Raw genomic sequence first — 17,544 nt, 5'->3', positions numbered from 1 at the left:
CCTTTGCCTAATTTGAATAGCTTCTCCTCAATAAAAGGGGTCAGCGCATGTGTTCTCACTGTCTTCCTCCAGACCCTTAAGGTCAGAGGAGCCGTCACAGCGACCCCAAAGAAAAGGGTATTTGTGTCTCTTGTGTGGTTATTTTGCGCAGCCCAGTTTACCTGGAGTGACCCCTGAGCCTTTTAGTTGAGAACAGAAACCTTCCCTGTACGGGCCACCATTTGTGCTTTTGTCCCAGCAGCTTATAGATTCAGACCTTTCACCCCACGTTGGGCGCCAATTGGAAATGGACATAATGCCTTTGTTTTGTTTATTTTTATGTAGTGCTGAGAACTGAAACCAAACCTCACATATGCTAGGCAGTGCTCTACCAATAAGCCACAACTCTAGCCCTCCAGTACCCTTTCTGATAAAAAATCTTAGAACATTAGAATAGATGGAATCTTTATCTTAATGAAGTATATAGATCAGAAACCAGATAGCAATATTATATATAGATACAAAACAAAACCCCCCAAAACATCTTTGTTAAGATTATGAGTAAGCTGGGTGCAGTGGTGCACGCCTGTAATCCCAGCAGCTCGGGAGGCTCAGACATGAGGATCATGAGTTCAAAGCCAGCCTCAGCAACAGTGAGGTGTTAGGCAACTCAGTGAGACCCTGTCTCTAAATAAAATACAAAATAGGGCTGGGGCTGGGGCTGGGGCTCGGTGGTCAAGTGCCCCTGAGTTCAATCCCCAGTCCAAAAAAAAAAAAAAAAGATTATAAGTAACATAAATATATCCAAAATCACTACTACTTTTCAATAGGACATCAGTTCACCATTACTGGTAGAAAGTCTTATCCAATGCAGTAAGATAAGGAATAAGGGATATAAGTATTAGAAAAAGAAAACAAATGATAGTTATTTGCAGAAAATAAGATGTACCCATCGATGGGGATGACAGAGGATAAAAGAATTAACTGAAAAACTAATAATAAAAGGTTATGCAAGATGATTAGAATAAAAATAAATACACAGAAATTAAGGGTTTCCTGATCAAAAAATTACCAATAAGAAAAAAAACTTAATGGGAGAAAGGATCCCATTCAAGAAAGTAATAAAAACTATGAACTAGGGATGAGCTTAATTTTAAAAAAAATTAAGATGTGCAAAAAACTATAAAATTATGTATGACAGAGTAGGTGCTGTTAGATCAATGGAAGAAATAAAGGAATGTTCAATAAATGTTCCAGGAAAAAGTTATTAATATGATAAAAGATCAAAAGCATAAAAACCAACTCCTGGTGAATTAAGTACTTAAATATCAAGAATAAAAATTGAAAAAATCATAGTAGAAATGTCTTTAGATGTTGGGGGAAGGAAATAATATTTTTTAAAAACAAGGAACAAGAAGTGTTGACTATAAATTTAAAGATGGATATATTTGTAATATTAAAATTAGAAATGTTTGTTCATCCTAAGACTTTAAAAATCCCAAAGTAAAAAGACTAGTTGTGTAAGTCAAAAGAAGATATCTGTAATGCACATAGATAGGAAGAGAAAACCCAACTCAATTGAACAGCATATATATATATATATATATATATATATATTCACAGACGTACTAACATGTATCACTACAGACCTAGGGGAAAAATGTTCAGTATCCCTGGTAATCAGGATATGCAAACTCTAACAATAAATTAAAAATGTGGCAACACCAAGTATTAGGCAGAATGTGGATCCCTCAGGATTTCATTTATATTACCAGTGGGAAATAGTTTGGCAACATTTGCTAAAGTTGAACATTTATACACCCTAAAGCTCAAATGTTCCACTCCTAGCTATAAATCAAAGAGGAAGCTCTGGTAAAGAATAAAAGAAAGTACATAATAATGGTCATAGCAGCACAGATACCAATAGCAAACCAAACCAAGTACTTTCTTTAATAAGACATTGGATCTAAATACTAGCCCTATATGACTCCACCTTAACTCTACATTTGGAATATTTAACAATATGAAAATATATATTAGTTAAACAGATGAACTATAGCAAAATACAGAGAGATATTAGTAACATAATATTTAAATTAAAAAGTTTCCAAAGAGTATATAAAATGTTTTCTCCAGGATCTGAGGCTGTAGTTTAGTGGTAAAGTGCTTGCCTTGCATGTGTGAGGCACTGGGTTCACTGTGTAATCATGTACAACTAAATAAATATTTAAAAAAATGTTTTCTCTATATAAATGGAGAAATGACTAAAACTTAGCAATGTATGTGAAAGTTAGTTCTCTCTCAAATAAGCTACACATTCACTGCAATTCCAATTTAAATGTCAGCACATATTTTTCTTTTTTAGGCTGTGGGGGTTGGGAGAGATTGATGCTATAGTCCTTTGTAAAAATAAATAACAAGAATAAAAGGCCAAACACATTTTGAAAGGAAGATCTAATTTACTACCTAGGAGAAAGATATAAAATCTATTATTAAAATACTGTGGATTCTGACAAAGGAATAAAACAATAGATCCATGGACCTGAAAAGGAATCTAGAAAAAAGACATCTAGACAGATGATAATGAAATGTACCTTTCAAATCGGTGTGGAAAGAATAGACCATTCAATAAAAAGCATTGAGATAACTGGCTGTACCACTGAAAGAAATATTATTTCACACAACTCAAAACAAATTTCAGATGAAGACCTAAATTTAAGGCTTTCCTAAGCATGATATAAAAGCTAAAAATTACAATGGAAAAGACAGATTAAACAATACAAAAATTAAAACAAATAGTAAAACACCTTGAACAAATTTAGAAAATAGGAAATTTGAATTATCTTTCAATTCTGTTTCTAGGAACCAACTATAGAAATACCAGCAAAAGTAAATGACCATAGACATTTGTACAAAGATGTCTGACACAAAGTTGGTAATAGCAAAAATCAAAAACACTCCAAGTGTCCAAAGTAGGGAAAGAGATACACTTCTAAGGGAATAATATGTCACTTTTAGGTTCTAAGCTATACATGTAGTGAAATGAAAAGATGCCTTTCATATATTCTTTTGTTTTATAGAAAAATTGTATCCTACATAGAACAGTGTAAAATATAGTGTGTGATGGTAACTATAATACCTTCATTGCAAGATTCAGAACATTGTCTACTATAAATAAGTGCCAAATAGATAACCACTATCCTAAAGACTTTTTCTTTTTTTTCTTTTTCTTTTTTTTTTTGGTACTGAGGATTGAACCCAGGGGTGCTTAACCACTGAGACACATCCCCAGCCTTTTTAATATTTATTTAGAGATAGCGAGGCACTTAGCAACTCAGCAAAACCCTAAGTTGCTGAGGCTGGCTTTGAATTTGTGATCCTCCTGCCTCAGCTTCCAAAGCTGCTGGGATTTACAGGTGTGCACCACCGTGCTCAGCTCCTAAAGACTTAAGTAAGCATTTCATGCTTCTATTTGCAGTTTTACAACCAAATTTTTATCCCTCATTATATGGTTTTCTTTTCCCTTTTCTTGCATTTTATAGAAATGGTATTATAGAACTTTTTTTTTTTTTTGTACTGGGGATTGAACCAAGGGGTTCTTGACCACTGAGCTATTTAAACAGTCCTCATTATTTTTATTTTGACAAGCTGTTGACAAGTTGCTTAGGGCCTCACTAATTTGCTGAGGCTGCTCTCAAACTTGCAATCCTCCTGCCTCAGCCTCTCAAGTCATGTGTCACTACACTGGTACAACATGTATTTTTGGTTTTATTTTACTCAATATTATGTTTCTATCGATTTTTAATAGTGTTGTCTGTCACTAATTTGTCCATTTCTGTTGCTGTATTCCATTACCTGATCATCTTACTTAAAAAACAAAACAAAACATTTTGCACCTTTTATCCTCAGGTGGTATCCAGTTTGGTGCTTTATGGACACTTGTTTATTATTGCACATATATTCTTAGGTATACAAGCATTTTATTTCTGCACTATTTTTATTAGATAATGCCAAAGTATTATCCAAAGTATCTGTATGGATTTTTATTCCCATTAGCAAAGAGTTCCCTTGTTCTATCAGATTTTAAATTTTAGCCTCTCTGGAAGCTTGATGGTGGCATCTTGTTTTTCTTTCAACCTGGGATTCCTTGAGCAAGCTTCGTTCTCTTCTTTTGTGAAATTTCTATTATGCCTTTGCCCATTTTTCTATTAGGCTTTGTCTTTCTTGCTGATTTGTCAGAATATTTTTTTTTAATTTTATTTACATTTTAGTTTTCGGCAGACACAACATCTTTGTTTGTATGTGGTGCTGAGGATCAAACCCCGGCCGCACCCATGCCAGGCGAGCACGCTACCACTTGAGCCACATCCCCAGCCCCCTGATTTGTCAGAATATTGATATATTCCTAGTACAGTTTTCTTGTGGGTTTATGAAGCTTGCCTTTTTGCTCTTTCAGTGAGTGGTATATTGGTGATCAGAAGTTATTGATATTAAGATAGTAAAATGAATCACCACTTTTCTTTACAATGAGTACCTTTTGGTTTGATTTAACAATTATTTATCTTAAGATTGTAAGATGTTATGATATATTTTCAAAGTGTTATTACTTTTTACTTTTACATTTAGGTTTAAAATCCACACAGAACTGATTTTATGTAAAATGCAAAGAAGGGATCCAGTTTCATTTTGTTTTTTCATACGAATGACCAGTTGAGCCAGTGTCATTTATTTAAAAAAAACAAAAACACAATTTCCCACTAATCTGCAGTGTCAATTTTATTCTAAATAAAATGTGTATTTCCACAGGCCTATTTCCAGATTTTAAATTTTATACCATTGGTTTATTTTTTTACCAGTACCATGCTGTCTCAATTATTACAGCTCTATATAAAGTGCTAATAGCTGATAGAGCAAGTCCTCCCAATATACATTTCTTCAAGAATGTTTGGCCATCTTCAGTGCATTGCTCAGAGATAAAAATTTCATATTTCATTTGGAAAATTCTCTACAAAATCCTAGAGTTTTGTTTTAGGAGTGAACTGACTCTATAGAGAAATCTGGAAGAAAATTAACACCCAGAAACCAATTTTCCAATTCTAGGAATAAAACATATCTCTACTTTCAATTATTACTTAGTTTCTTATAATATAGCTTTATAATTAATTTTTAGATGCTTTATATAACATTTTAAAAGATTTATTCCTATGTATTGATATTTTATTACTGTAAATAGTATCTCTTAAAATGAGTTTATTCTTGATATATAGAAATGCAATTGGTTTTTATTGGTGGACTTATAACTAGTAACCATGCTAAACTCAGTATGTATAAATACTTCAATAGTTTTTTTTTAAAAAATCACATCACCTGAAATTATTAAAAATTTCTCTTTCTAATCCTTATACATTTTTATCCTTATATTTTTCCTCTACTACAGAACTTCTTGATAAAAATTCTACTTTCCATTATGGTTTCTTTGTTGATCTATGGATTTAGAAACCATCTCTTTGATACTTTTAAGAAAATTATTAAAAAAAATTCTTGCTGGGCATGTTAGCTACACAAGTAATCCCAGCTACATGGGAGACTGAGGCAGGAGGATCACAAGTTTGAGTCTAGCCTGGGCAACTTAGCAAGACTCTGTCTCAAAATTAAAAAAAAAAAAATTAAAGTACCAGGGATATAGCTCAGTGGTAAAGCACCAATGGGTCTAATTTCCAGTGCTGCAAAATAAATAAACAAATAAGGAGGGTAGGGGAAATAGTTCAGTGGTAGTGTGCTTGCCTATCAAATGTAAGGTCCTGGGTTCATTCCCCAGTATCCACCCCTTACCACCAAATCTTATCCTCCTTTAAAGTTGTTTCTCAGTAGGAAGGATTACTCAGAAACCCAGCTGCCTACTACTAGAAATAGCCTACAGTATGCTCTTAAATGAAAAATGCAAGGTGAACCACAACATGTACTATTTAATTCTTTTGAAAACAAAACATAGAAAAACTTCTGTGCTCATATTTGATTTGTATTCATAAACACATATACATACAGAATGTGGAAGGACAATTATGAATAGTCAACTGTGATGAAATGTGCAGAAAATATTATATTTCACCAAATAATTGTTGCCATTGCATTATCATATATTCACAAGTTTCTATGCATCCTAATCTTTCACCAAAGAGAGTTTAGTAATAAAATTTGGCATAAAAATCTGTGATGATTATGAGTGAAATAGAGTAGCAGAATTACTGTGTTGGGGAAAAAAAGGAAAAGCTTTTTCATGTAGACTTGGTTTAAATCTCTTAGAAGAAGTGTTATAATTATTATTTTTTATTAAGATTTTACTTAAAATATACTTACATAAAAAGTATAATAGATACAAAACCATATATCAGGGTATCAAGAAACTTGAAGAATTATTCAGTTAATTTCTTTGGCCTTCAAATGGAATTTATAAGACTTGAAGAAAAACAGAATTTATTTACAATGTCCCACACAAAGAAGATCCAAAGACATTAAGTTTTAGAGCCTAAAACCAATGAAATTTCTTCTATTAACTAAGGATCTATCTACCAACACTTAATGGATAGGCAAAATAGTGGGTGACTACTTTCACATATGTTTCACATTTCTGTTCCTCAATGTCTTTAAATTTTCTTCACAATATTATTTTCTAGACTATCTAGCACCAAAAAGCCTCAAACATTTTAAATTATAGCACACAGAAGAGAATATAGCACTCAAGTAACAACTGCAAACTAAAATAGAAAATTAACATTTCTTAAATGCTTAAGGCTAAATTATACGTGTACACTAATATAGTACCCAGTAGCTTCTTATTTATTTCGACCCTTAGAGCAAAACTTGAATATATGCATAAGGCTTAGTCTTTCTTACCTTTATTTATATAGGCTTTTTTTTTAAATTAGAAATTCTGCATTTTATTTTTTTCCAATGTTTGTGAGATGTGCTTCCTAGGACTTAAAATTGTATATGCTTCTGTTAATACAGATTAAGCATCTCTAATTCAAAAATCCAAAATTGAAATTTCCCCAAATTTGGGCCTTTTTGAGCATAAACAATGATAAAAGTGGGCTGGGGCTGTATCTCAGTGGTACAGCCTGAAGAAGCTTCAAAGAGGACTCTGTGCCCCAGATGTTCACATAGAATGCCTACTCCTTGGTTTTTGGCTTTGTAATCCCAAGCAGAAAATCTCAACTTGACACTGCCTAGTGTTCTGATTTGTGTGTGAAATAACGAATGGAGATTGTTTTAACTTACTAAGCTTATAGTAACTGATTATATAGCAATGTAAAAATAATGTAGTAGGCTAACACAAAAAAAATTGCATTTGAGTAAAAACAGTGGGATATAAAGGAACTAGTGGAGAAGACTGCTTTTTCAGAAACAGAATTAAACTATATCCTTCCATTAAAAAAAAAAAAAACTAAAAAAAACCAGACACACACAAATGAAATACCCTTTGGTAGTTTAAAACAATAAGGATAAAGAGGGTAACTAAGGCTAATCTGAAAAAAAGAAGGATGATCTCAAAAGTACATTATATTTTTCTGCAAAGAAAAAGAAGAAAACTATCATTTATTAAGCATCTTCCATTTGTTGTGTTGGAGACTTTCACATTTTGTAGAGATGGAAAAAGCTGTTTTTAAATGTTATTATTTCTCTTCCAATATAACAAGGAATAATATCATTTAAAAGCTTAGAATAATTTTTAAACACTTATTTTTTTAATTGTAGGTGGACCCAATATCTTTTTAAAATTTTTATGGTGCCAAGGATCCAACCCAGTGCCTCGCACATGCAGGGCGAGCATTCTATCATTGAGCCCCAGCCCGAGCCCAGAAACATTTTTTTAAAACAAAATGCTATTAAAGTCAAGAGAATAAAAAGCTCATTAAATTTATAACATTATTTCATTAGTAACTATATGTAAAATTAATGTGCTCAGTGTAAGTATATGCATATATCTGTATACACAAAGATATATACTGTAATTACTACTATAAAATGTTTTTATATTAAGGTATGATATAGGAGGATTAGTGTTTTATTCAGTAAGCTCAGAGCACATAAAAAAGTCTAGTGCTAAAATGTTATTATATTCATATAATACAATTTTGTTTTGAGGATACATGTACAGGCCTGGTCTTTCTGATGCTTTTCCTATTTAACCTCTTAAATGATCCCTGATTATGTGTGTGTGTGTGTGTGTGTGTGTGTGTGTGTGTGTGTGTGCGCACGCGCGCCTGCCCACAAACACACGTATAGTATTATTTCAATATCAGAATAAACCTGATGTCACACTTCACCTTCTGCATTAAAAAAAAAGGACTTTCAAACAACATTACACCATCAACCTAGAAGGCCTTTTGTGTGTGTGTGTGTGTGTATGTGTGTGTGTGTGTGTGTATTCTTTTATTTGTTTTAGTAAAATAGAGTGTTCTTCTTGAACTTTTTACTATAGTATAACACATATTCAGAGAAGTGTACATATAATAAGTACAAAGATCAATAAATTTTCACAAATGGAATTTATACAAGTAACCAGCATTTGGATTAAAACAACAACAAGAACATTACCACATCCTGAAGCTTCCTTTGTAAATTCTTTGCAGTTATTACCCCCATAAAGATAATCACTATCTTGTCTTCCATCATTTATCCACTATGTTATATGAAGCAGTAGTTGTTCTTTTTCACTGCTATATAGAATCCCACTGTGGAAGCAAACCACAATTTATTCAGTCTACTGCTGATGAGTATTTGGGTAGTTTCTGATTTTAACAGTTATAAACATTACTATTGTGAGCATTTATTGTATAGGTCTTTCAATAAACTTATGCATGCACTTCTTTTGAGTACATAAGTGGGAGAGGACTTGTTATGATGAAATATTCTCCAAAGTAAATGCAAAAATCTAACAATAATATGTGAAATTTTCTTCTTGTTCTAGATACCTGGGCAATAGTTGGTATTTTCTGTTTTTCTCATTTTAGACATTTTGATGGGGGTGTAACCCCATTGGGTATAAATTTGCATTCCCCTGATGACTAACAAAAGACTGAACACCTTTTCATAGACTGAAAGATAAGATGTTTAGATCTTATCTTAGGCCATTTGGTTTGCCTCTTTTGTAAAATGAACATTTCAGTCTTTCCTTTTTCTCACTGATGTGCAGGAGTTCTTTATATATTGTGATTGGGTATTAAAATTTCTAAATGACCTTTTTCAGGCTATCAGGGAAAATGGAACATAAATAAAGTCTAGTCTAAACCCAAAGAGCCTTAAAAGTTCCTATTCTCCTGTAGCACAGGTTTGACAAGGAAAAATAGAAAGAAAAAGTCTACCTTTAAGTAAAATGAGAACACTGGGACAAACCTACGAGAAAGCTTTAAAAAAAAATCACTGCCACTTTGGAGCAATGAAATCACCACACCCTATAAGTTCACTATTGCTTGTTAATTAAAATTTCATTGTTAAATACAATTTGAAGTTTATTCATAGTTAAGATGCACTGCTGAGAAAACCTTGTAAATAACTGGTTGGATTTTCCTTTTTTGGGGGGTGGGGGGGTGGGCGGCGGTGGGTACTGGGGATTGAACTCAGGGGCATTCTACTACTGAGCCACATCCCCAGACTGTTGAATGTTTTAGAGACAGGGTTTTACTGAGTTACTTAGTGGTTTGCTTTTGCTGAGGCTGGTTTTAAACTCACACTCCTCCTACCTCAGTCTCTGTCCAGAGCTACTGGGATTAGAGGTCTGTACCACCTTGCTGGCTGAATTTTCCTTTTAAAGAAGACCACATAAAAGAATGACTTTCCAGGGTTGGGGATATAGCTCAGTTGGTAAAATGCTTGCCTCACATGTACAAGGTCCAGGGTTCAATCCTCAGCACCACCAAAAAAGGGTTTCTAGATACCCTTCTATTTAAACAAAATGAAACAAAAATAGTGTCATCAAGCGTGGACCTAAGCTGTTGTACTGAGGCATAGTAAATGAATACTATACTTCCAGTAGAATTCTGCCTTTTATGTTCCAATAAATTCCTTATTCATAGTACATTTTGGTCTTGTATAGTTAAAAGGATTTCCAAGGAAAACTAGTTTTCATTTTTTGTAATAATAGCAGTAAGTCCTAGGATTTCTTCTTTAAACCATGTTTTTGTCCTGGTTAAAAATGGTCTATCATCTCTCATAGATGACAAGAGTATGGCATAGACTCTAATGTAGGGGGGAAAACATTTTCTTTTTTTAAAAATTTACCTATAGAAGTTGATAACCCATTTGCTGAATGTTGTTTTTGTAGAAGAAGGGAATAAAAAAATTAATAAAAAGTACATTTCAAAATTTTAATAGTTACAGTTTATAAATATTCACAAATTGAATGATGCTACTTGTAAAACAGCATGATATGTACTGTTTCACGAAAATACAGTGACATTTCATTGAACTTCAAGTGGAGGTAAAAGGCTTCAAAGGAAATATCAGGACATATGTAGCAAATCATATGGACAATAAAATAAAGATATGAATTAATTAAAAATTTCCTTATACTTAAACTGTGTAATATTCATTAAAGCAGACCAAATACTATGTGATACAATTTCTCTATCATATGCTTGGTTTTCTACACTTTGAAAAAAATGCTAGTATTCTATAATTATACTGAACAAAATCTTAGAAATGAGCTCTTAGTACACAAAAGATGATCATCCTTCCATTAACAGACATCACATTCTTCTTCTGTCCTTTGACTAAACGAACCTAATTCTATGTTTTCACACAGGCTAGATTTGTGTGTGTGTGTGTGTGTGTGTGTGTGTGTCTTGCACTTTGACATATCACTTTTTTTTTTTAATTCTATTTCCTTTATTTACTTGGCACTTAATATTCTAGGGGTTCTGGAAAGGGAACTACTGAAATAGGGATCTAAACATCTTATCTTTCCTACCTGATTCGGGAGACTAGAAATCAAATCAACCACACGCAACTCATTTGAAGGATTTTGGCGCAAAAAAAAAAAAAAAGTTTTTCTAGTCTTCATATAAACGAAAGGTAGTAGGAAGTTAACTATACAGTACTACAGTTATGTTTTTCAAAGGTACTTCATTATCTGTGGAATTGGATTCAAGAGAATTGGCAACTTGTCCAACAGTTGGCTATCATAGGTGGTGATCTGAATGCCAGTTGGATCCTGGCACCTCAAGTTGCTTACTTTCTAAGATTTAACATAAGAAAGAGCAAACGAAACCAGATAGTTTTTCTTCTTTATAGAACTGGACTGTACAAATCTAAACTATTTTTTCAAAGTGCTGTTTCAAAAACTCATTTACAACTTAAAAACACTGTAAACCTGAGAATGACAGAAATGTATAGTTCCATGTCAAATAGTGACATAATCTTCTGATTGGTTCCCTCTTCACATACTTAAGTTCAGAGTACTTCCAATTCAGCTTAATAGTAAGGTGTGAGGAGGGGCAAAGAAGATGCCAGAGAGGACAAAGATCTTCTTCTGAATTTTAACAGCTGATCCAGTTAAGTCTTTCTTGTCAAGTATGTACAAAGTATTCTGAATGGCACTGCTTAGGCCTTCCAGACACAAGCTCAAATCATACAATTATATATGTAATTCTGATAAATTACCAGCACTTTAAGAAAAATCAGCAATAAAAGAATTTATATTGCTGAGTCATGACCCATTTTCCCAAATCACTGTTCATCAGAATAAGAAGACAAAAATTTTTCTCTGGGATTCTGCACTTAGGAATCAGATACTTTAAGAAAACTTTATACAACAATCAGGTGAACCAAATTTCCCAGTAGTCACCAACTTTTCATTAAACCTGATACAGAATAACCAGGAACAACCACTAGAGAGCATTAAAGGACAGAGAGAACAAAAAGAATCTGTGACACTTTTCCTGTTTAGAGAACACCTAAGATCAAGAAGTGAGCAGTGGGGAAACACAATCCTGTTGTCTACATAAAGGGATTTCCAGTGTTTTGAGTGCATAACCAGGTAACTTTCATGAATAAGGAATTAATTTGACAACTAAGAACATTTTACATGTCCAGACTAAAGTCCTTGCCCCTGGCCTTTTGCTTTCATTTTTGTTTAAAGAGATTTCATTCTTCAGGATTTAACTGGAATATAAAACACAGAATTACGTCCAAGAGGAAGAAAGAAACTACAGCAGAAAAGGAGAAATATTCCTTTGAATATGTCAAAGTTTTGATCAACTATAGCCAAATATTTATAAGAAAAAAATTACATTGCAGAATTCTTCACCCTCTTTGAAAATTTAATATATAAACTATATTTATAGGAAGATATAGGTAGTTCACAGAAAATAAATTTTCAAAAAATATCAAGAAAAAAATCATGAGTAGTGAAAATAATCATGAGTAGTAAAAATAATCATGAGTAGTAAAAATGGGCCTTACCTTCAAGAAAATCCTGATCAAAAGAAAACTATTTAATATGAGAGTCTCTTTTCTAATTCCACTTATTTCACTGTACTCATTCCATTCCCACTTGGAATTTGTCTTCAGTCACAGAGTAAAGCACTTATTGCTTTTCTCCACCCCAGAATGCATAAACCTGTACAATCTGACATGCATATTCAGCAAATAAAAGGAAGATTGTTTCCTTCTAACATTCTCTTCTTTCTAATACATGGTAGTGAGTTCTATAATCACTAGGTTAGTTAATAAAATAGTTTAAATCATTAAAACACCAGTAGATTAATGACTTATGATTATTTCTGGCATTAGGAAATACAGTTAGGTCAAAGGCCCATCTCAATCTTTCTCCCTGTCACATAATGCACACACAAAACATACCACACATACATCTACAGGGCAGTCCTTTCACATATTTAAGGTAGGATACAAGCTAAGAGAAAAATCTAAGCCCCACATAATACAACATGAACACTGTCAAGTTGGAAAGAGCTCACACTCATAGTCATCAGTCCTCTTACAAACAGTGTGCTTAAATAATGCCTTCTCCAGTAAGACAAACAGTCTCTTGTTCCCTTCTGGGTGGAGAAACCACTTTGCAATGGGTTTCCTGATAGCCCAGAGCAGTAATGAAACTATTCCTTATAACTCAGTGCCCATCTCACACAGACTTGTAAGTCAGTACTGAACTTACACAGACCCAGCAGAAAACTGGAATGAACAGGTCAGGCTTTAATACAAAAGGACAACAGCATCCCTTCACTGTGCTTGCAGCCAAATCAGGCTAACTGGTTCCCAGGAGTTGTAAAGAGCCATGACAGATCCTTTTGACAGAGGCTATCTTTACTATTTAGCTCACTAGAATAGTGTGGCCTCTCTCATCGACACAATGGTCTGTAGAAAAATGAAAGGGCAGCAACCTTTTATAGAGAATAAATGAAAATGTATGAAGACAGATGTTCACTGTCTGTTGTGACTCTCAAGATCCTTCACTTAAGTCACCCCATAAAACATAATTCATGAGGTGAATTAACAGAGGACTCTAATAAATGGAAAAAATCAACTTGAAAGAATTTTAATTTCATATGCAGATACAGAATGTCATTTAATTTATATAAAAACAACATACAAATTACAGTAACTTTCCTTAACCGAAAGTTACTTTTTTCCCTGTTGATAAATTTTTTTTAATCTATTTTTGGTTTTAGTCAAGAGCATGTTATCAATACTGATTTGATGATACCTGTCCCTTATTATCTCCTCCCTATAAGATTTATTTTTTTAAAAAAACTGGGTTTTAGTTATACATGATGGTAGAATGCATTTTAACATAATTACATCAGCGTGGATTATATCTTTTTCTAATTCAGACCCCAATACCTTTCTTTCCCTTTCCCTCTCCCCATACACTGCTCTCTTTCCTCTATTGATCTTTCGTTTTGCATTTGTTCTGTTTAGGCAATAATTCATCATTCCTGAGGCCAGTGAATCTAGACAAACCATAAAATCTAAATGTAACTGGTACCATGTTAAAAGATAAATAAATAGAGAATTAGGAAATCTAGGTTTTCATTTAAATCCTGTTCCTAACTCTGAACCTGACCAAGTATTATACTCCTCAGACCTCAATGTTCTTAGTGAAAATGGAGAGACTGGACTATAGATAATCCCTAAAGTCTCTTTCAGATTCAACTTTTAATGAGTTAATCAGTTAAAGTTTCTAACTTGTCATCTAAGGCAGAGAATATTAAAAAGCCAACCTTGAGCAAAAAAGAGCAAGCAACACTCTCATTTGAATGATCTCACTGTTGTCTAAAGATGCAACCTGTTGAACTCTGTGAATGACACAGATTGATTACATGTTCAAGCAATGTGAAAATCTTGATTATTAAGTATATTCTGTTTCTCTCAGCTGTACTGGTTGTTTCATAAAGAATTCTAAAGCAGATCCAGAATAAAAATCCACTTCATATTATTAAAAGGACAAGTAAATGTTACAGCATTAACATTTTGCTATGCTCACTCTGTTTAATCTCAGAGGCCTATATTTACTGGATTTTGTACTGAAATGCTGACAGATAATCCTCACACAGAATTTGTGTGAACACACACTAATGAAAACTAACCTATTTTTCAAAATCAGTAATCACAAAGGTAAATAACTGCATTTGCATAATAAAAAACAAATTCCAGGAAATATGCAAACTTTTAATTTTAATTTCAGATTCTAGGGACTCTTACCTGGGATCTGCATTCTGTGAAGTTTCTGGATGTGGCTAACATTATCTCTCCGGCATGCCAGACAGAAACTCAAAACACTTTGTACACTGTTTTCGCCTGTGCTTGCTTTCGTGTTCTCTCTCTCTCTCCTATTGCTCTCACTCTGTGCTTCAGACAGTTTGGAATGCAGAAAAGCCAGAGCCAATGCCAGTCAAACTCAAACCCACCCCCTGCCCTGTTCTTTTACTACAGAGCACTAAACAATAGCCACCCTTGCTTACTCACTCACTGCTGTCTCTCTTTCAATAGCTCTGGTGCAGACAGTCTGGTCTACTTGGTCTACTGTAGCAATGTGATTTACCAAGCTAGGTAATTCATTCTTCCTATCCCAAGGGGTGTGCCTCTCTGTGATTTAAGACACACACACACACACACACACACACACACACACACACATATTTAGTTGTAGATGGACACACATTTATTTTATTTTATTTATTTTTATGTGGTGCTGAGGATCCAATCCAGTGCCTCACATATATACTCTACCACTGAGCTGTTACAACCTCAGCCCAATAAGTGATTTTTTAAAAGCAATCTATTTCAGTTCTGTCCTAAGTATAGAAGAATAAAGCAAATTTCAGATATTTTTATTTTCAATGTTCATGTGCTGAATGAAAACAGAAACTTTTGAAGTACAAAAATTCAGTAATTCTTGCAACTGATGTGAACATAGAAGTCTACTAACACACATTACTATCTTTTAAACTACCTTATTTAAGCAAACTAATTTAACTTATTACAATGGAAGTGTATTACATTTAGAAAGGAAACAGAAAAGAAAGTTTTTATTTCCCCAAAGACTTTTGTTCAGGTCTTAAACTAGAACTTCATTTTAAAATATAGTATAATGAAAATGTATTTTGTAACTGATTCTACTATTTTTTTTACTAGATATGATAAAATTATAGACAATATTACTGCTCCCAGGCATCATTTTAGTTTGTTTTAAAATCAGACATATTTCTATGTTTCCCCCTCCCCCCGCCCATATTCCAAAAATGGAAGTCAGGTCAACAATGTAATCTTCATCATTGGTATGATGACTTAACACATTATACAGTTTTTCAGTTGCTGAGGCTAATAACATGTTAGGATTAATCAACTAAAAAATTGACTTTGAATCACAGTGGACTCTGCTTGCCTTTTAGGCAGTAGACTACAACAAACAAGAAAACTGATGGAATCACATACATTCTGTCTACCGACCTGTCTATACACATGTTTGTGTGTGTGTATCTTATAAGTAATATATAACTAACACATTAGATAAGCATATATACACAAAGGTATATATTTGTATATATATGTTAGTAGTGTATGTACGAACATATGAATGTCTTTCAGCACTCTTTTCCCCCCTTTATCTCAATTATTTAAATAATGCTTCTCTTTTAATATCTTCATGCTTTATTTTTAGTAATCTAGGCCCAAATTCCTTTGGGAAACGTGCTGCTTTAATACTGCATTTTCCTTTGCTTTTACTTTTTATTTCCTATTTCTATTTCAATGAAATGTTCCTTTAATCCCTGCTACTGAAATACAAATCATAGGAAAAGAAAGATATAAACTAAAGTTGTGCAGAAATGTGCAAACTGAGACTGTGAAACTTGGCAGTTCACAGATTTTTACCCTGTCTATATGAAACATCAACAACCTTTATAAACTCTTCTTACCAAAAGTAATGCAAATATATATCATTATTATTAACTGCCATTTATAATAAACCTTAAAAATGCAAATATTAAGTTTACAATATTAAATTAAATATTAATTATTCCTCAGAATAATTAGAATAAGAATTAGAATTAGAATAAGAAACAAGTTATGATTTTCCTACTTCTATTCAAGAGTTAGAACTGAGAGCAGTAAGTCTGTGTTACAGGGAGAGAGATTTCAGTTCAATAAAAGAAAGTCAGAGTCAGTGAAATACTGAAGTAGCTTTTTAAAGGATTTGCCTGCTACAAGAGAGTGAGGCCCCAATTCTTTGCAAACAGATATCCATTTGATGAACATGCTGTAGTGCAGCAATTCTCAAATGATACCAATGAGCAACACTAGTGCTCTTTTGTTGATGAGCTAGAAAATCTTTTCCCAATGCTAAAAAGTTTATGTATATAATCTTCATAAATGTGCAATTTTCTTGATTTTTTTAAAAAAAAATGTTAGAATCCAGAACTGCTTATTAGCCTTCTAGAAGTCCATAATGTTGTTAAACTGACCATTTTCAGATATCTGAAGGTTAATTATAACAATGTTTCATTGTATCTGTTAAAACCACTTTTATTACCTTAGGTTCTAACATCTGAAGAAAGCAGAGAATACCTGTTGAGGAAACAATTTTTTCTTAATTGTAAACAAAGTTATTCTGTTGTTATTCAACACTTTTCAAAAGAAATGAAATAGCATACCCCATTAATTTCTATACTAAGTCTTTTGTACAAGTATATATTCCTAATTTTAATGCCCTGTTTTATGCCTCCCAGTCTTAGTGTTGCTGCTTCTCTCTCTGGAAGTCCCTTACCTGCTCAGTCCCACCTGTATACTTTTATTTATCCTTCAAAACCATTTTCTTTCTATGGCTTATCTCATTTCCTATCCAGGGTTGATCACATTTCTCCTCTGTAATTTTTTTCTCAATAACTTTTTTTTTCCCTTCAGAGTCCTCTCATTTCAGTTTGCTGAACATTATATTAGGTACTGTTATTTAAAGACTCTTCCCTATGAGAATGTGAGATACATTATGGGGGTGAGCAACTTATCTCGAGAGCTTAGAAAAATGCTGGACATTAGTAGGAACTTAAT

At 33.1% G+C, this 17,544-nt stretch overlaps 1 protein-coding gene across 6 annotated transcripts in view; it reads right to left on the bottom strand.

Moving 5' to 3' along the window:
* The window catches only part of Rasal2 (RAS protein activator like 2), a 323,464-nt gene that overhangs the window by 117,487 nt on the left and 188,433 nt on the right, over positions 1 to 17,544 (bottom strand). The window contains exon 1 of one of the 6 annotated variants that reach the window (XM_021722627.3): positions 14,701 to 14,824. The exons of the other annotated variants lie outside the window; for them this stretch is intronic. Coding sequence (XP_021578302.1) covers positions 14,701 to 14,713 — 13 coding nt within the window. The 5' untranslated portion in view covers positions 14,714 to 14,824. Of the gene's footprint in view, positions 1 to 14,700; positions 14,825 to 17,544 lie in introns of those variants that run through there. 6 annotated transcript variants of the gene reach the window in all.

The sequence above is a fragment of the Ictidomys tridecemlineatus genome, chromosome 10, assembly GCF_052094955.1.
Source record: "Ictidomys tridecemlineatus isolate mIctTri1 chromosome 10, mIctTri1.hap1, whole genome shotgun sequence".
In the NCBI taxonomy this organism is placed as follows: Eukaryota; Metazoa; Chordata; class Mammalia; order Rodentia; family Sciuridae; genus Ictidomys; species Ictidomys tridecemlineatus.
The sequence above is the reverse complement of the archived record's forward strand: the minus strand, read 5'-3'. Positions and strand labels throughout refer to the sequence as shown.